The 20,207-nt window shown below is 29.4% G+C and overlaps 1 protein-coding gene across 1 annotated transcript in view; it reads left to right on the top strand.

Annotated features, from left to right (window-relative positions):
* LOC135129530 (RNA polymerase II elongation factor Ell-like) overlaps positions 1–20,207 on the top strand; it is a 134,521-nt gene that overhangs the window by 103,737 nt on the left and 10,577 nt on the right. Inside the window, exons 3-6 of the mRNA XM_064056696.1 lie at positions 10,479–10,720; positions 17,114–17,395; positions 17,598–17,668; positions 17,732–17,882. Of these exons, the coding sequence (XP_063912766.1) occupies positions 10,479–10,720; positions 17,114–17,395; positions 17,598–17,668; positions 17,732–17,882 (746 nt within the window). The remainder of the gene's footprint in view (positions 1–10,478; positions 10,721–17,113; positions 17,396–17,597; positions 17,669–17,731; positions 17,883–20,207) is intronic.

The following is a 20,207-nucleotide window of genomic DNA, read 5'->3' as shown; positions in this document are numbered from 1 at the left end:
TGCTTTTTATACAGTTTAGTCTCATTTTTAATTTTTTAATTGTCCAATTTTTCTATTTATTTGATTCGAAACGTTGTAAAATCGAAAAACTGAAAAAACGAGAAATTTTCAAAGTTGCAAGAGCGGAAAATAAAAAAAAAATGCAAAATTAGGACTGAACCAAGGAAAAATTGAAAAATCATTAAACCAAAAAATCTGAAAGTTGAAACATTGCAAAAATAAAAAATATCGTAAAATTGAAGAAACAAAGTTAAAAATCGAAAAACTGAACAAATAAAAATGAAAAATTGAAGAATTGAAAAATTCAAGCCAAAAAAACTTCGGAAATGTTATTTACTCCACTGGTTTTAACTTTATAGAGGTTATAAAAAAACAAAAATCCTAAAAAAGCGTATAATTTGACATGTTTTTGTTAATAATTTAGCTTCTCAGGGACAAAATTAAATTATTTTAAATAAAACCTGAACGTGCTCGCTGCGCTCGCTTTCTAAACGTGCTTTTTATACAGTTTAGTCTCATCTTTAATTTTTTAATTGTCCAATTTTTCTATTTATTTGATTCGAAACGTTGAAAAATCGAATAACTGAAAAAACGAGAAATTTTCAAAATGGGAAGAGTTGAAAATCAAAGAAAATTGCAAAATTAGAACTGAACTAACGAAAAATTGAAAAATCATGAAAGCAAAAAATCCAAAAGTTGAAACATTGCAAAAATAAAAAATATCGTAGAAATGAAGAAACAAAATAAAAAATCGAAAAAGTGAACAAATAAAAATGAAAAATTGAAGAATTGAAAAATTAAAGTCAAAAAAACTGCGGAAATGTTATTTACTCCACTGGCTTTAACTGTATAGAGGTTATAAAAAAACCAAAATCGTAAAAAAGTGTATAACTTGACATATTTTTGTAAACAATTTAGCTTCTCAGGGACAAAATCAAATTATTTTAAATGACACCTTAACGTGCTCGCTGAACTCGCTCTCTAAACGTCCTTTTTATACAGTTTAGTCTCATTTTTTATTTTTTAATTGTGCAATATTTCTATTTTTTTGATTCGAAACGTTGAAAAATCGAATAACTGAAAAAACCAGAAATTTTCAAAATTGAAAGAGCGGAAAATCAAAAAAAATTGCAAAATTAGAACTATCGTTAATTATTTTTAATAAAACCTGAACGTGCTCGCTGCGTTCGCTCTCTAAACGTTCTTTTTTGCAGTTTAATCTCAAAAATAATTAAAAATTGAAAAATTGTAAAATCTACAAATTGAAAAACTCAGAAGTTGGAAAATGGAAAAACTAAAGAAACAAAAAAAAAATTGAAAAATTTTTTGAAGCTTATGTTTTGGTTGTCTGATGTTGGTGAAGATTAGAATTGACGCTGCTTGACCTTTTCGTCAAAAAAATAAAACCATTATTGTTATCATGTACAGACGATATAAATAATTACATTAATGTAAATAAATATAAACAAAGAGCATGTTGCGTCATGGCTTTAACGTTGTTAATTAATTATATAATGACAGAGTTCAGATACACTAAAAAGGCACTAAAATCTGCCATACTGAGTGAGGCGAAGTGTAACGAAAACAATGACCCGTGTATTTTTACAAATCACAGGTGGCTGTGCGTGCGTCGGTCCGCGCGGACATGCCGACGGACCGACTTCTCCGAATCGAGTCTCAGCGACGAAAATAGCGAAAGAAAAAACTCTGTTAGGCAACGAAAGGAAAAACGTTCCGAAGTGATAAATAGAAGACGCTGCCAATTTACGTCACGGCTGTTCAGCGCAAACAAAAAATACTATCGCAAGTAACATGACCTTGACGCTTTTCTTGGGAGAATAAATTGTGATAATTTGATTACGATAATGTGGCGCGTTTCGAGTACCTGGGTTAGGCGGTTTTATGTTTTTATTGTTGCCTATTGATGGATTTGTCGTCGATTAGTGACAAATTGACGTAATTGGAGCCAGTTTTTTCACCTCTTTCGCTCGTAAAAATCCACAAGGACGTTACTTTCGTCTCCGACCTGTTACCAAATAAGTGACTTTTGAAGCGTTCTTGTTTTATTTTGGTGGAAATTTTTATCGCCGTTCTGTTCCCTCTGGACAGACCGGTGGAAGTTCAAGGCAACCGCGAAAATAACTGCGGAAATATAATCCAAGCTTCCTTGAAACGCACAAAATCACCCGAATCGGTTTAAAAAAAATCAGCCTCGTTCCACTCACGACAATACACAAAATCAGATCGACGCCGAATGTGGGATAAGCTAACTGTACTCAGCAATTCGTTGTGTTACTTTTTACTTAGCAACTTCCTAATAGAAACACGAGTAGGCTTCAATACGCTACAATTAAAAAAAATACACACACAGCGAAAAAGTGATGCACCCGGATGCAAAACACTTTCCAAGCTCGCATTCTTCGTCCAGCAACAAGAACAAGATGCCTCTGTGTGGAGAAGACCGGAGAAAGTGCCATCGGTTAATTAATAAGTCGGTCCGGCTTTTCTCCGTGTTTGAAAATCGAGAAAAAACTCGAAAATGGCACCTACTTATACTTATCCAGTGAAATTTCATATTTCGACGATGAATCACGCGTTTTGTTGCCAAATTGTCGTCAAGAAAATTCGGACAATCGGAAAATGACCGTGGATTAAATCGTGTTTGTGGAAAAATGGCATTTTTCGCTTCGTTGAATCCTGTTATTTGCATAATCGAGAGCATGTGTGAACTTGCCGCCGGAGATAATTTCATTTGGATGTTTGCTGTCAGTAATTTTGTTATATTATGTTTCACCTCAAGGGAATATAAATTAAATATCAGTAGCGAGATTTGTATTGGGTTTAAATACAGGTTGGTGTGAATAGGAATGTCATTTGTAGGAGCTAAAGACGATAACACGTTTACTAGATTTTATGTAACTGATAACTTATTTGTAGATTGTGGAATGATCAGACCGGATCAAAATTAGTTACTCCTATCAATTAAACCCACGATTGTTTTTGCTTTGTTCGGCTTGTCATCGATAATGGAAAACTACGTTATTAATAAATTGTAATCACCGAAAAAAATGTATCCAAAATATAGAACATAACCTAAATTTATCGCGTGGCACAATTGACATATCTGTCAGAATTATTTCCGTTATACCAACATAAACGCCGAAAAGGTCGCTTTTTATCGCTTCCCGAGCGTGAGCTAATTTCATGTGTGTTAGAAATTTATTTTTATTTTAACTCAAAAAAAATCTCTCTTTCATTTTTAATTTTTTCCAGTTTTGCAATTTCTGATCTTCCAATTTTTCGTTTCTTCAATCTTTCAAGATATTGATTTTTATTTTTTCAGTGTTTCTTCAGATTTAATTTGACGTGTTTTTGTTAATAATTTAGCTTCTCGAGGGCAGCAGTCAATTATTTTGAATAAAACCTGAACGTGCTCGCTGCGCTCGCTCTCTAATCGTTCTTTTTTTTAAGTATAGTCTCGTTTTTGATTTTTCAGTTTTACAATCTTGCCATTTTCATAGTTTTTAAAATTCGAAAAGTTAAAAATCGAAAAACATAAAATATGAGAAATCGCAAAATCAAAATACTGGAAAATTGAGAAACCGAAAAATCGAAAAATTGTAGAATCGTCGAAATTGTGAAGTCGAAAAACTGAAACAATGAAAGATCGAAAAATTGAAAAATCGAATAACGGAAAAATGGATTCTAAATTCCTAAAATTGAAAAATTTTTCATTTTTTCGGTTTTGCAACGTTTCAATTTTTGGCTTTTCTTCATTTTCAAGTTTTCGACTTCTCGATTTTTTTGGTTTTTCAGGTTTTCAATTATTGGATTTCTAGATATTTTTTTTAGATATCTCAGTTTTTCGATGTTTCAGTTTTTTGATTCTTCAATTTTTCTTAGATTTTTTATTTTCTTGATATTCGGATTATGAGATTTTTCAATTTTTTTATGTTAAATTTGCCGATAGTTTGATTTTCCCACGTCTCGATTTTTTTGTTTTCAGTTTTTAATTCTTCGATTATTCGATTTTAACCTATTTCCATTTTACAAACTTTCGATTCTTCAATTTTTTGATTTCTCGAAAATTCGACATTTCATTTCGGGATTTTTCAGTTTCTTTATTTTCAGTTTTTCGATTCAATTTCTCGGTATTTTTTTTCGACTCCTCGATTTTTCAATACATATTTTGATTTCCCCATTTCTCGAATTTTCGATGTTTGAATCTCTCGGTTTTTCGATTTTTCAGCTTTTTGATTTTTTAATTTTTCGATTTTTTGAATTTTCTATTTTTCAAAGTTTCGATTTCTCGACTTTTTAATTTTTCGATATCTCAGTATTTCAATGTTTCAGTTTTGGGATTTTTCAGTTTTTTGGTTCTTCAATTTTTCTTCCATTTTGCAATTTTTCGGTATGAGTTTCGGGAGTTTTTAATTTTCCGATTCTTCAACTTTTTGAAATTTTAATTCTTCGATTTTTTAAATTTTAGATTATCGATTTCTCCACTTCTGTTTTTTTTTTTTTCTCAGATTTTCGATTTTTCAATTTTAGATTTCCCGATTTTTCATTTTTTCGGTTTTTAAATTTTTCGATTACTCAATTTCTGGATTTCTCAATGTTTTGACTTGTCAATATTTCGATTTCTCGTTTTTTTTTTTATTTTCCAAGTTTTCTTCGATTTTATAATTTTCCGGTATTTGAATTTTGGCGTTTTTCAATTTTAAAATACTAAATTTTTCGATTTTTCAATTTTTCGGTTTGTAGATTTTGTTGTGAAACATTGAAAAACTAAAAATTGATAAACTTGAAAATCAAAATTTATAGAATTCAAAATTGTAAGTCTAAAATCTGTAACAATGAAAAATCAAAAAAATTAAAAATCGAATGAATGAAAAAGGTTTAAAATCGAATAATTGATTTTTTTTTTTCATTTTCTCGATTTCTCGATTAATCCATTCTTCGTCTTCTCGACTTTTCCACTTTTAAATTTTTCAATATTTGGATTTTCCTTTCCCATTTTTTCGATTTTCAGGTTTTCAAGGTTTTGATTTTTCGATTCAATTTTTTTTAATTTTTGATTTTCCAATTTCTCCATTTTTTATTTTTCAGGTTTTAAGTTCTCCAGTTTTTCTTTAATTTTATAATTTTTCGGTGCTTGAGTTTTGGTGTTTTTCAATTTTTAAATGTTCAATTTTTGGATTTTTCGGTCTTTGAACTTTTCGATTTTTCCGTGTTTCGATTTTTCGATTTATCGATATTTCAATTTTTCCATTTATAGATTTTTTTAATTTAAATTTTTCACTTTTTAATTCCTCGATTTTTCGATTTTAAAACTTTTCGATTCTTCAATTTTTTGATTTCGAAAATTCGATATTTCAATTTCGGGATTTTTCAGTTTCTTGAGTTTCAGTTTTTCGATTCAATTTCTCGGGTTTTTTTTTTCGACTTTCCGATTTTTCGTTTTTCGATTCCTGGATTTTTTAATGCATATTTTGATTTCCCCATTTCTCGAATTTTCGATGTTTGGATCTCTGGTTTTTCGATTTTCCAGGTTTTTGATTTTTTAATTTTTCGATTTTTTAAATTTTCTAGCTTTCGACGTTTCGATTTCTCTAAATACTTCAGTTTTTCGATTCTACAATTTTTCTTTAATTTTATAATTTTTCGGTGCTTGAGTTTTGGTGTTTTTCAATTTTTAAATGTTAATTTTTTTGATTTTTCGGTCTTTAAACTTTTCGATTTTTCCGTGTTTCAATTTTTTTATGTCGATATTTCGATTTTTCCATTTATGGATTTTTTTAAATTTAAATTTTTCACTTTTTAATTTCACGACTTTTCAATTTTTCAATTTAAAATTTTACGATACTTTAATTTTGGGATATTTCAGTTTTTTGATTTTTAAATCCATCGATTCTTCAATTTCTCGTTTTTTCAATATTTTCATTTTCCCATTTCTCGAATTTTCAATATTTCGGTTTTCAGGTTTTTAATTCAATTTTTCGCTTTTTCAAGGTTTCAATTCGTCAATTTTTCGATTTTTCAGATTTTTGGTTTTTCAGTTTCTCGATTTTTTAATTTTCTGTTTTTCGACGTTTCGATTCCTCGACTTTTTAATTTTTCGATGTTTCAGTTTTTCGTTTCTTCGATTTTTCAATTTTTTGATATTTTAATTCTTCGATTTTTTAAATTTTCTATTTTTCAACGTTTCGATTTATCGACTTTTTAATTTTTCGGTATCTCAGTATTTCAATGTTTCAGTTTTGGGATTTTTCAGTTTTTTGGTTCTTCCATTTTTCAATTTTTCGATATATGAGTTTCGGGATTTTTAATTTTCCGATTCAACTTTTTGAAAATTTAATTCTTCGATTTTTTAAATTTTAGATTTATCAATTTCTCCATTGCTGTTTTTTTTTATTTCTCAGATTTTCGATTTTTCAAATTTTAAATTTCCCGATTTTTCATTTTTTCGGTTTTTAAATTTTTCGGTTTCTCAATTTATCAAGATTTCGATTTTTCGATTTGTAGATTTTGTTGTGAAACATTGAAGAACTAAAAATTAAGAAACTTGAAAATGAAAAATTGTAGAATCCAAAAGTCCAAAAACTAACAATGAAAAATCAAAAAAATTAAAAATCGAATAAATGAAAAAGGTTGAAAGTCCAATAATTGATTTTTTTTTATTTTCTCGATTTCTGGATTAATACATTCTTCGACTTCTCGACTTTTCCACTTTTAAATTTTTCAATATTTGGATTTCCCTTTCCCATTTTTTCGATTTTCAGGTTTTAAATTTTTCAAGATTTTGCTTGCAATTTTTTTTAATTTTTGGTTTTCCAATTTCTCGATTTTTTCTTTTTTAGGTTTTCAATTCAATTTTTCGATATCTCAGCGTTTCGATGTTTCAGTTTTTCCATTCTTCGATTTTTCAATGTTTTGATATTTTAATTCTTCAATTTTTTAAATTTTAGATTTATCGATTTCTCCACGTTTTAATTTTTCGATATCTCAGTATTTCAATGTTTCAGTTTTGGGATTTTTCAGTTTTTTTGTTCTTCAATTTTTCTTCCATTTTTCAATTTTTCGATATATGAGTTTCGGGATTTTTTTAATTTTCCGATTCCTCAACTTTTTGAAATTTTAATTCTTCGAATTTTAAATTTTAGATTTATCGATTTCTCTATTTTTGTTTTTTTAATCTCTCAGATTTTCGATTTTTCAATTTTTCGTTTTTCAATTTTTAAATTTCCCGATATCTCAATGTTTTGATTTCTCAATATTTCAATTTCTCGGGTTTTTCAAATTTTCGATTCTTTCATTTTTTAAAGTTTAGCTTTTTCGATTTCTCGTTTTTTTATTTTCCAAGTTTTCTTCGATTTTATAATATTCCGGTATTTGAATTTTGGCGTTTTTCAGCTTTAAAATGCTAAATTTTTCGATTTTTCAATTTTTTGATTTTTAAATTTTTCGATTTCTCAATTTATCAAGATTTCGATTTGTAGATTTTGTTGTAAAACATTGAAAAACTAAAAATTGAGAAACTTGAAATTGAAAAATTATAGAATCCAAAAGTCTAAAAACTGTAACAATGAAAAATAAAAAAAAATGTTTTCATTTTCTCGAATTCTCGATTAATCCATTCTTCGATTCTCGACTTTTCCACTTTTAGATTTTTCAATATTTGGATTTTCCTTTCCCCTTTTTTCGATTTTCAGGTTTTAAATTCTTCAGTTTTTCGGTCTTTAAACTTTTCGATTCTTCCGTGTTTCAATTTTTCGATTTCTAGATATTTCGATTTTTCCATTTATTAAATTTTTCACTTTTTAATTCCTCGATTATTCGATTTTAGGCTATTTCGATTTCACGACTTTTCGATACTTCCATTGTTCGATTTTTCAATTTGAAATTTTTCGATATTTTAATTTCGGGATTTTTCAGTTTTAATTTGTAAATCCATCGATTTTTCAGGTTTTCAATTCGTCAATTTTTCGTTTTTTGGTTTTTCAATTGTTCGATTTTTTTAATTTTCTATTTTTCGACGTTTCGATTCCTCGACTTTTTAATTTTTCGATATCTCAGTGTTTCGATGTTTTCAGTTTTTCGATTCTTCGATTTTTCAATTTTTTGATATTCTAATTCTTCGATTTTTTAAATTTTAGATTTATCGATTTCTCTATTTCTGGTTTTTTTGATTTTTCAGTTTTTCGATTTTTTGAATTATCTATTTTTCGACATTTCGATTTCTCGACTTTTAACTTTTCGGTATCTCAGTATTTCAATATTTCAGTTTCGGGATTTTTTAATTTTCCGATTCTTCAACTTTTTGAAATTTTAATTCTTCGATTTTTTTAATTTTAGATTTATCGATTTCTCCTTTGCTGCTTTTTTTATTTCTCAGATTTTCGATTACTCAATTTTTCGATTTCTCAATGTTTTGACTTCTCAATATTTCGATTTCCCGGGTTTTTCGGATTTTCAGTTCTTTCATTTTTTAAAGTTTAACATTTTCGATTTCACTTTTTTTTTTTTATTTTCCAAGTTTTCTTCGATTTCATAATTTTCCGGTTTTTAAATTTTTCGATTTCTCAATTTATCAAGATTTCGATTTTTCGATTTGTAGATTTTGTTGTGAAACATTGAAAAACTAAAAATTGGGAAACTTGAAAATGAAAAATTGTAGAATCTAAACGTATAAAAACTGTAACAATGAAAAATCAAAAAAATTAAAAATCGAATGAATGAGAAAGGTTTAAAATCCAATAATTGAAATTTTTTCATTTTCTCGATTTCTCGATTAATCCATTCTTCGACTTCTCGACTTTTCGACTTTTAGATTTTTCAGTATTCGGATTTTCCTTTCCCATTTTCAGGTTTTCAATTTTTCAAGGTTTTGATTTTCATTTTTTTTTTTTATTTTTTATTTTCCAATTTCTCGATTTTTAATTTTTCAGGTTTTAAATTCTTCAGTTTTTCGATTCTTCAATTTTTCTTTAATTATTTGATTTTATTTTATAGATTTTTTTCATGCAAAACTAAATATTGAGAAACTTAAAAATGCAAAATTAAAATTATAGAATCGTTAAAATTGTAAAGTCGAAAAACTGGGACAATGAACAATCGAAAAATTGAAAAATCGTATAAATGAGAAAGTTTTAAAATCCAAAAATCGAAAAATGGAAAAATTCCAAAGTCGTAAAATTGTAGAATTAAAAAAAATATACATATATATAATTATTGTTACATATTTTATGAAAACTAGAAAAATTGCAAATCTAAAATTGAGAAGTCGGAACATTGAAAAATCGGGAAATTTTAAAAATAAAGGAAAAGTGGTATCACGTTGAATGAGGAAATAACATTTATATATTTTTTGATGAATTTACATTTTTTTTTAAACGTGGCTTCCGCTCTAGTTGCGTCGCCTGACGCATGGACACGGCATAATCAAACACTAAATTATAGTTATCGACGACAATAAACACTCCACAGTTGTCTTAACACATCCATCGCGATTTTATTGCTTTATGTAAACTTTCAAATGTGCAACTGTTTGGTATTTTAATCGTTCCTTTTCCGCTTGAATATTTCCAGTCGAATCGCTGCGATTTTTGAACACAAAGCCTCCGGTCGAAAATTTCAAGTTTCTGAGTTGAAAGTGAAAACGGAGGCCATTCGTGGCTAAGGTCACGATAATGTGGATATGCATTACTGCGATTCTTGCCTCAAGGTCCGAAAAAACACATAAATAAATAAATAGAATAAACGCATGACATGTCATTGTTGCCACATTACATTTTACGTGTTCTCCGCACGTAATTAAACCGCGAAAAGGTCGTGCGCCGCGTTTTCAATAGAAAGTTTTTATTCATCATTTCTGTAAATTACGTACAGACGTCCGAATAATTGACGTAAAAAAAAATTTTAATGCATTTCCGTACGTAGCGAAATGTGAAAGCCGGCGGATTTCTAACGTGTACCGAGCAAGCAGCACTTTTTCCCGTCTGAAAAAGCGCGCCGAAAAATTTGCACGTCACCCGAGTTTGCGGACCCACGGATAATAATTGCGGCGAACGAATTCAAATTTATGTGTATTTCTGGCTGTGTTACAGTTTCTAAATTGAAAGTGGCCTGCATTTAACAAGATGACCGTGCCTCGACCTCGCGCCGACGTTAATTTTACTTTTCTTGGTGGATCGCTTTCGATCGGGTGACGTACGCCACTGGTTGGGTTTTTCCGTTTCGGACGTTCACATTTTTATGGCGGACGAACAATGAAAAGTCGCGTTGCCACACGCTCCTGATTAATATGGAATATTTGCAAAACGCGCCTTTTTTAGTATTCTGCAATCACGTTGTGCAGAAAGCAGCACAACAAGGTCGGACGAAGCGAAAAATTGCGTGTATAGTCGGAGCGCGGGACTCCGAGATGTATAGTCGGCGAAATTGATGAAGTCGGGTTAATGGTGGTTTTTTTGTTGCAGCAATTGTCGTTTCCTTCCGCACAAAATGGCTACACGTCGTTCAGTTTCTCCATGTCGAGCACGGCGGACATGGAGGGCCCCGGGGGCAGTTTTGAGTGTGTACAGCAGACTGGACCACCCCGGGGTTCCCTAGAAGTACTGGGCTCGATACCGTATAAAGTACGAGTGCGAGCCAACGATGACGTGTACGAGGCCACCCGACACAGGATGACTATTGCCGAAGAAAATCACAAGAACAAATGGTAAGAGGTGGAATGTAAAAGTCATATAACCTTATAGCTTTTGGAGTACTCTAGTATATTTTGTAAATCGTTATATACCTCAAAATAGTATAGTTTTGGAAATTTCATTCTACCCTATAAAATTTTATTGGCAATAACGAGACGGACAGTAGTACAAATAGCAAGAGATATTTACAACTTAAGTTGTCGCGTGCCGGTAATCCTTAGATGGTAGAAAGCAGAATAATCCAGGTCCGGACAGGGACCATCGTTATTCATGAACGAAAATGACCATTATTTTATGAGTACAATTTATCGTCAATAAAATTTTATAGGGTAGAATGAAATTTCCAAAACTATAAATTCAGAGTACGAATTTCTCGATTTTTCTATATTTAAATTTTTGGCGTTTATACATTTTCGATTTCTCATTTAATTAATTTTTCAACTCCTCGGCTTTTAGATTTTTCGATATTTTGATTTTCCCATTACTCGATTTTCCGATGTTTCGGTTTTACGATTTTTCGATTTTCCAATTCATATTTCAATTTTTGGCTTTTCAACATTTTCGGCGTGTCGATTAATCGATTTTTCGAACCCTCTAATTTTCAATTTTTCAACTTTTCGATTGCTCAATTTTTTTTATGTTGCAATTTTCCTTATTGTCGGATATTTCAGTTTTCGGTTTTTCTAGATTTTCGATTTTTCGATATTTTGATTTTCTTATTACCTGAAGTCTCTAATTTTCAATGTTTCGGTTTCTCGAGTTACCACTCTTCAGGATTTCAATTTTTCAGGTTTTTGATTTTTCAATTTTTCGATTTCACCATTTTTTTATTTTTCGATTTTCCACATTGTCGGATATTCATTTTTTGGCTTTTCTACACTTTGGTTTTCTCGAATTTTCGATATTCGGTTTCTCGTTTTATTTTTCCTATTTTTCAATTTTTGACTTTTCTACATTTTCGATTTCTCGATTAATCGATTTTTCGAATCATCGACTTTTAGATTTTTCGATATTTTGATTTTCCCATTACTCGATTTTCCGATGTTTCGGTTTTACGATTTTTCGATTTTCCAATTCATATTTCAATTTTTGGCTTTTCTACATTTTCGGCGTCTCGATTAATCGATTTTTCGAACCCTCTAATTTTCAATTTTTAAACTTTTCGATTGCTCGATTTTTTTATTTTTCAATTTTCCTTATTGTCGGATATTTCAGTTTTCGGTTTTTCTAGATTTTCGATTTTTCGATATTTTGATTTTCTTATTACCTGAAGTCTCTAATTTTCAATGTTTCGGTTTCTCGAGTTACCACTCTTCAGGATTTCAATTATTCAATTTTTCAGGTTTTTGATTTTTCAATTTTTCAATTGCTTAAATTTTCGATTTTTCAACGTTTCGATTTCCCCATTTTTTATTTTTCAGTTTTCCACATTTTCGGATATTCAGTTGTTGGCTTTTCTACATTTTAGTTTTCTCGAATTTTCGATATTCGGTTTCTCGTTTTATTTTTCAATTCTTCAATTTCTCTTTTTTCCTATTTTTCAATTTTTGACTTTTCTACATTTTCAATTTCTCGATTAATCGATTTTTCGAATCTTCGATTTAGATTTTTCGATATTTTGATTCCCATTTCCCGATTTTCCGAATTTTCCAATTTTTCAAATTTTAGACTTTTCAATTGTCCTTTTTTTAAATTTTCGATTTTTGGACTTTTCAATTTCTCGAATTTTAATTTTTTGATTATTCAATTTTTCGATATTTCAATTTTTGGGATTTCTCAATTTTTCCAAACTTCAATTTCTCGATTTTTTAACTTTTCGATTGCCCAATTTTTTTATTTTTAAATTTTCTTTATTTTCGGATATTTCGACTTTTAGATTTTTCTCGAGTTACCAATCTTCAGGTTGTTGATTTTTCAATTTTTCAATTACTTAAATTTTCGATTTTTCAACTTTTCGATTTCCCCATTTTTTTATTTTTCGATTTTCTACATTTTCGGATATTCAATTTTTGGCTTTTCTACATTTTGGTTTTCTCGAATTTTCGATATTCGGTTTCTCGTTTTATTTTTCCTATTTTTCAATTTTTCGATATTTTGATACCCATTTCCCGATTTTCCGAATTTTCCATATTCGCGTTCTCGATTTATCATTCTTCAGGTTTTCAATTCTTCAATTTTCCAATTTTTCAAATTTTGGACTTTTCAATTTCTCGATTTTTAATTTTTTGATTATTCAGTTTTTCGGTGTTTCAATTTTTGGGATTTTTCAATTTTTCCAAACTTCAATTTCTCGATTTTTCAACTTTTCGATTGCTGGATTTTTTTATTTTTCAATTTTCCTTATTTTCGGATATTTCGACTTTTAGATTTTTCGATATTTTGATTTTCTTATTACCGGATATCTCTAATTTTCGATGTGTCGGTTTCTCGAGTTACCAATCTTCAGGTTTTTGATTTTTCAATTGCTTGAATTTCCGATTTTTCAACGTTTCTATTTCCAGATTTTTTTATTTTTCGATTTTCCACATTTTCGGATATTCAATTTTTGGCTTTTCTACATTTTGGTTTTCCCGAATTTTCGATATTCTGTTTTCGTTTTATCGATCTTCAAGTTTTCAATTTGTCAATTTCTCATTTTATTCTATTATTTTTCGATTTCTTTTTTTCTTATTTTTCATGTTTTGACTTTTCTACATTTTCGACTTTTCGATTAATCGATTTTTCGACTTCTCGATTTTTCGATATTTTGATTGTCTTGTTACCTGATTTCTCTAATTTTCGACGTTTCGGTTTCTCGATTTATCAATCTTCAGGTTTCCAATTCTTCAATTTTTCAGGTTTTTGATTTTTAAATTTTTCGTTGTTTAATGTCTTGATTTTTTAACTTTTTATTTTTCGATTTTCCACATTTTCGGATATTTCAATTTTTGGTTTTTCTACATTTTCGATTTTTAGATATTTTGATTTTCCTCACTTCCCAATCTTCCGAATTTTCGTAAGTCAGTTTCTCGTTTTATCGATCTTCAGGTTTTTAATTCTTCAATTTTTCAGGTTTTTGATTTTTCGATTTTCCGATTGCGTAAGTTTTCGATTTTTCAACTTTTCGATTGTTCGATTTTCCTTGTTTTCGGATATTTCAATTTTCGATGTTTCGGTTTCTCGAGTTACCAATCTTCAGGTTTTCAATTCTTCAGTTTTTCAGGTTTTTGATTTTTCAATTTTTCAATTGCTTATTCGATTTCCCCATTTTTTTATTTCTCGATTTTACACATTTTCGGATATTGAATTTTTGGCTTTTCTACATTTTGGTTTCTCGTTTTATCGATCTTCAGATTATCAATTCAATTTTTCGTTTTTTTTTTTTATAATTTTTCGATTTCTCTTTTTTCTTATTTTTCAGTTTTTGACTTTTCTACATTTTCGCTTTGTCGGAATCTTCGATTTACATTTTTCGATATTTTGATTCCCATTTCCCGATTTTCCGAGTTTTCCATATTCTCTTTCTCGATTTATCAATCTTCAGGTTTTCAATTCTTCAATTTTCCAATTTTTCAAATTTTTAATTTTTCAATTTTTTTTTTTAATTTTCAATTTTTGGACTTTTCAATTTCTCGAGTTTTAATTTTTTGATTATTCAATTTTTCGATGTTTCAATTTTTGGGATTTTTCAGTTTTTCCAAACTTCAATTTCTCGATTTTTCAACTTTCGATTTCTCCATCTTATTTTCCGATATTTCCATTTCTGATTTTTGTACATTTTCGATTTCTCGATCAATCGATTTTTCGAATTCTCGAGTTTCGACTCTGGATTTTTCCATATTTCGATTTTCATATTACCTGATTTCTCTAATTTTCGATGTTTCGGTTTCTCGACTTATCCATCTTTAGGTTTTCAATTCTTCAGTTTTTCAGGTTTTTGCCTTTTTTCAATTGCTTAAATTGTCGATTTTCCAACTTTTCGATTTCTCGATTTTTTTATTGTTAGATTTTCCTTATTTTTGGATATTTCAATTTTTGGCTTTTCTTCATTTTCGGTTTCTCGATTTTGCGAATCCTCGACTTTTCGACTTTTAGATTTTTCGATTTTTGGATATTTTGATTTTCTTATTACCTGATTTCTCTAATTTTCGATGTTTCGGGTTCTCGAGTTGGCTATCAATCTTCAGGTTTTTAATTCTTCACTTTTTTGATTTTTAAATTTTTAGATTTCTTAAATTTTCAATTTTTCGATTTGTTTATTTTTCGATTTTCCGAATCTTGGACTTTTCGATTTTTCGAATCTTCGACTTTTCGATTTTTGGATATTTTGATTTTCCCATTTCCCTATCTTCAGGTTTTCAATTCTTCAATTTTTCAGGTTTTTGAATTTTCAATTTGTCGATTTTTAAAATTTTTGATTTTCCAACTTTTAAATTTCTCGTTTTTTCAATTTTTCGATTTCTCTTTTTTCCGATATTTCCATTTTTTGCTTTTCTACATTTTCCATTTCTCGGTTAATTAACTTTTCGAATCTTCGACTTTTAAATTTTTCCATATTTTGATTCCCAATTTCCGATTTCCCGAATTTTTAATCGATTTCTTCGCTTTTCGAATTTTCGATATTCAGTCTCTCGTTTTTTTTTTTTCATTTTTTGATTTCTTTTATTTTCCAATATTTTAATTTTTGCTTTTCTAGATTTTCGATTTCCCGTTTAATCGATTTTTCGATTTCCGGGCTATTTTGAGTTCTTCAATTTTTCGATTTTTGATGTTTTTAAATTTTCAATTTTTAGTTTTTTTAAATTTGCCACTTTTCAGTTTTTGAATTTCTCGATTTTCAATCTTTCTATTACTCAATTTTTCGACTCCTCGACTTTCGGATTTCTCGACTTTTCTATATTTTGACTCCCTTATTTTCTCGATTTTTCGTTTTTTCGATTTTCAGGTTTCTAATTCTTCAAACTTTCGGTTTTTTTAATTTCTTTACATTTCAGTTGTAGATTTTTTAATTTTTCTTAATTTTTTCCGTTTTTTCAGTTTTACGATTTTTCAATATTCCAATTTTTGGCGTTTCTACATTTTCGGTTTTTTGATTTCCCAATTTTGTCGATTTTTTAGGTTTTTGATTTTTCAACTTTTCAATTTTTTAAATTTTCTATGTTTCAGTTTTGGGTTTTTTCAGTTTTTCGATTCTGCCTTCAATTTTTCGGTTTTTTAAATATTAGATTTTTCCATTACTCCATTTCTGTTTTTTTTTTCAGTTTTGAAATTTTTCGACTTATCAAGATTTCGATTTTTCGATTAATGCCCCAATTTTTTGATTTTTAAATTTTTCAGTTTCTAAATTTCTGAATTTTAGACTATTTCGACTTTCCAATTTCTCGACCTTTTGACGTTTCGATTTTTCGAATTCTCAATTTTTCAAATTTTCGATTTCTGGTTTTTGATTTTTTGATTTTTCTTTTTTTAATCTCACGTTTTCCTATTTTTCAAATTTTCCATTTCTTGACATCGCAGTTTTTTAATGTTTGAAATTTTTCGATTTTTCGAATTTTCGATTACCCAACGTTTGGATTTTTGCTTGATCTTCCGATTTTTCGGTTTTAATATGTTTGATTAAAAAAATGAATGATTTTTCAATTTTCCAATTTCTAATTTTTCGATTTCTCGACTTTTCAATTTCTCGATCCTTTGATATTTCGATTTCTTGACTTTCACTGTTTAAAATATTTCGATTTTTCAAATTTTCGAATTCTTGACTTTTCAACACATCAATTTTGGGAAGTTTTCCATCTTTAGAAAAATTGCAAATCAGAAATTGAAGAAATGAAAAATTGAACACCGAAATATTGAAAAATTTCTCATTGAGAAAAGAAAAACTATAAAATCAGAACATTGAAAACCCAAAAATTGAAAAAATAAAGAAAATGAAAAATCGAAACGAAAAATGCGCGAAATGAAAAATTAAAAATTGAAAACTCCTAAAATTGCAAGTCGAAAAATTCCAAAATCTAAAAACTGATCCAACCAAAAGTTGAAAATCGGAAAATTGAAAAGATTAAAATTAAAAAAAAAAACACAAAATTATAAAATCGGAAGTTCTGTCTTAATAATACCAACATTTTTTTCACTCAGACTTAAAATTCAGGTATGGTCTACTTCTGAATAGAAACAAGCTTAACCATTAGCAAACAATTATCACGACTACAATGTATTTCCGTTGTACAAACGTAACATAGTAACCATTTTTGTGCTCCAAATTTTTCTTTCCTGGACGTGTGCCGAGTTAAAGACCTCTTAACCCAATTTCGCCAATTTATCACCACTTTCCTTAATTATCTCAAACCCGTTCATGCTTTAGGCCCCCTTCGACGCATTCGCCGATAAACATCCACATGAACCCGAATTGATCGCATTTTTTCTTTTAGCACAAGGGAGATAAAACCCAACGAAAAAGACATAGGTCGTAAGGTGAAACTGAAACAAAACCGAACCTCTCTTCCACCGATCCGTCGAGATCCACCACCCATTCAAAGGGATAGCCTACCGAAGCCGTCTTATCAGTCGAACCTGCCCTCCAAGCAACCAGCAGCAGCGGTGATATCGTCGAGCAACGGTCTGTCGAATGGCCTGGGCAGCAACCACGTGAGCAGCTCACGACCGCAGCTCAACAAGCCATCCGTCCCCGACATAGCACGGAGGCCGATCAAGTACGTCCGCCGCCCACTCACTCTGAACCCTCTTGATTCCGTGTTTTTCAACCAGAGCCTGCGCAGGGTCGGCGGTGGCGCGATCCGGCTCGCGAAGGAGCACGCGGTCGCCCCGCGCCCGACCCTGGCGCGACCTCCTTCCAAACGATCCTCTAACAGCTACCGCTCGAGTTGTCTTTGTCTATAGTAAAGTCATTTGCAGAGAGCGATTAATACACCTTCTTGCGTTGAGGCCGTTTAAAAAGGTTGAATTACATGACCGTATAACGAAAGGTTTGTATGCGTCGAGGTGGCTGTGGAGCTATTTCTTGATGCGGTGTTGATTTTGGGTTGCAGAGGGTGTGCGGGAGAAGAACGGGATAACGTCGATACTTAAGCAGATCTCCTTCATGAAGGACAATTGTTACCATCTGAATCGGGCCATGTGGAACGAAGTGAACGAAGAGTGGCCTTTCTACACCGAGTCGGAAAGGCAAATGCTTAAAAGGTACGAGTTGGTGGCACTGCCGGCGGAACTGTTGCATGCTCCTATATGTGTGGTTTATGAATCCGAGTTGAGTTTTTACCAGATTAAAAATCAAATTTGTGTAAATACATTTTGCAATTTAATTTTGAATCGAAAAAAGAATGCTTTGAAATCGTGCAGGCGTTTGAAGGTTATCCTAATCGTGGTAAATCGTTAATCAAAAATTTTTCGTTTTATGTATCTATTTTAACTTTGAAATTAACAATAATTCGCAAATTAAATGGACCTTTTTAAATTTCCAACTAATATTACTTCCTGAGCGTAAACTGGGGAAGTATTGTAATCGAGTCCGTTGGACGACTGGCTACTTTGATGTTTTCTCAACGTTCAGTTTTTCAATTTTTCGAAATTTCGACGATTTGTTTTTTAATTTAAATTTTTCAGTTTTTTAGTTTCGGGCTATTTGGATTTCTTGATTTTTTAATTTTTGGACTTCTCGATTTTTCACTTTTTCGATTTCTCATTTTATCAGGATTTCACTTTTCGATTTTTTCAAGATTCAATTTTTCTAATTTTCGGATTTTCAGTTTTTTTAATTTTGGATTTTTTGATTTCTCGTTTTTCGATCATTAAATTTTTCAATTTTTTCAATGTTTCATTTTTTTGGTTTCTCGATTTCCCAAATTTTCAACGCTTCAATTTTGGAAATTTTTCAGTTTAGATTTCACTTTATTTTTTAAATATCAGTTTTTCAAGTTTTCGTTTTCTTTAAATTTGACATTTTTTGATTTTTCGAATTTTCCACTTTACATCTCGGTTTTTCATTATTTAATATTTTCTGGTTTCTCGATTTGTCAAATTTTCGATTTCTCAGTTTTTCAACACTTCATTTTGGAAAATGTTCAATGCAGATTTTCCCGGTTTTTTATTAAATATCAGTTTTTCGACTTTTCGTTTCCCTAAATTTGACATTTTTAATTTTTTCGTTTTTCAATTTTTTAAATTTTAGATTTTTTGATTTCTCTTTTTTTTTTAATTTGACATTTTTCGATTTTTAAATTTTCCGTTTCACGTCTCGGTTTTTCAATATTTAACATTTTTTGGTTTCCCAAATTTTTAAATTTTCGATTTCTCCACTTTTCAGCCTTCAATTTTGAGAATTTTTCAATTTTTCGATATTTTAATTAATCAATTTTTTAAACTTTCGATTTCTCAATTTTTTGATGTTTGAGTTTTTCAATTTTTCGATTCTCATGTTATCGAGGTTCCGCTACTTAAATTTTTTAATTGAAATTTTTCAAATATTGGCCTGTTTCAATTTTTCGGATTTTCAGTTTTTTAAATGTTTGATTTTTGGATTTCTCGGTTTTTTTTTTTTTGTTTCAGTTTTTTGGATTTTCCTTTTCACATCTTGGTTTTCCAATATTTAATATTTTTTGGTTTTTCAAATTTTCGACACTTCGGTTTTCAGAATTTTTCAATTTCTGGGTTTTTCAATTTTTCGATATTTTAGATTTGAAATTTTTTTGATATTTGAGATTTTCACTTTTTCGATTTCTCGTTTTATCAAAATTTCACTTTTCGATTTTTTTAAAGATTCAATTTTTCGAATTTTCGGATTTTCAGTTTTTTAAATTTTTGATTTTTTGATTTCTCGTTTTTCGATCATCAATTTTTTCGATTTTTCCGATTTCCCATTTCAAATCTCAGTTTTTCAATGTTTCATATTTTTTGGTTTCTGGATTTCCTAAATTTTCAACACTTCAATTTTGGATCTTGCGATTTGTGGGTTTTTCGAATTTTTGGCTTTCAGTTATTTGAATTTTAAATTTTTTGATTTCACGTTTTTTTTTTTTTTTTAATTTAACATTTTTAAATTTTTCATTTCACATCTCGGTTTTTCAGTTTTTCGATTTTTCGGTTTTTCAGTTTACTAAATTTTAGATTTTTTGATTTCTCTCTTTTTTTAATTTAATACTTTTTGGTTTCCCGATTTTTCAATTTTTCGATATTTTTTCAATGTTTAATATTTTTGGTTTCTTGATTTTTCAAATTTTCTCAACTTCTCAACACTTTAATTTTAGATTTTAAAAATGTTTGGTGTTTGAGTTTTACAATTTTTCATTTTTCGATCTTGCGATTTCTCGGTTTTTCAGTTAATTGAATTTTAAATTGTTTGATTTCTCGTTTTTTTTTGATGTTCCACTTTTTCAAATTTTCGATTTCTCAGTTTTTCAACACTTCAATTTTGGAAAATGTTCAATGCAGATTTCCTGTTTTTTTTGTAAATATCAGTGTTTCAACTTTTCGTTTCCTTTACATTTGACATTTTTTGATTTTTCAATT

The sequence above is a fragment of the Zophobas morio genome, unplaced genomic scaffold (assembly GCF_036711695.1).
Source record: "Zophobas morio isolate AGI-343-1 ecotype UQ-CSIRO unplaced genomic scaffold, CSIRO_AGI_Zmor_V1 ptg000016l, whole genome shotgun sequence".
Taxonomy (NCBI): Eukaryota; Metazoa; Arthropoda; class Insecta; order Coleoptera; family Tenebrionidae; genus Zophobas; species Zophobas morio.
Note: the sequence above shows the minus strand (reverse complement) of the source record. Positions and strands in the feature narration are given on the sequence as shown.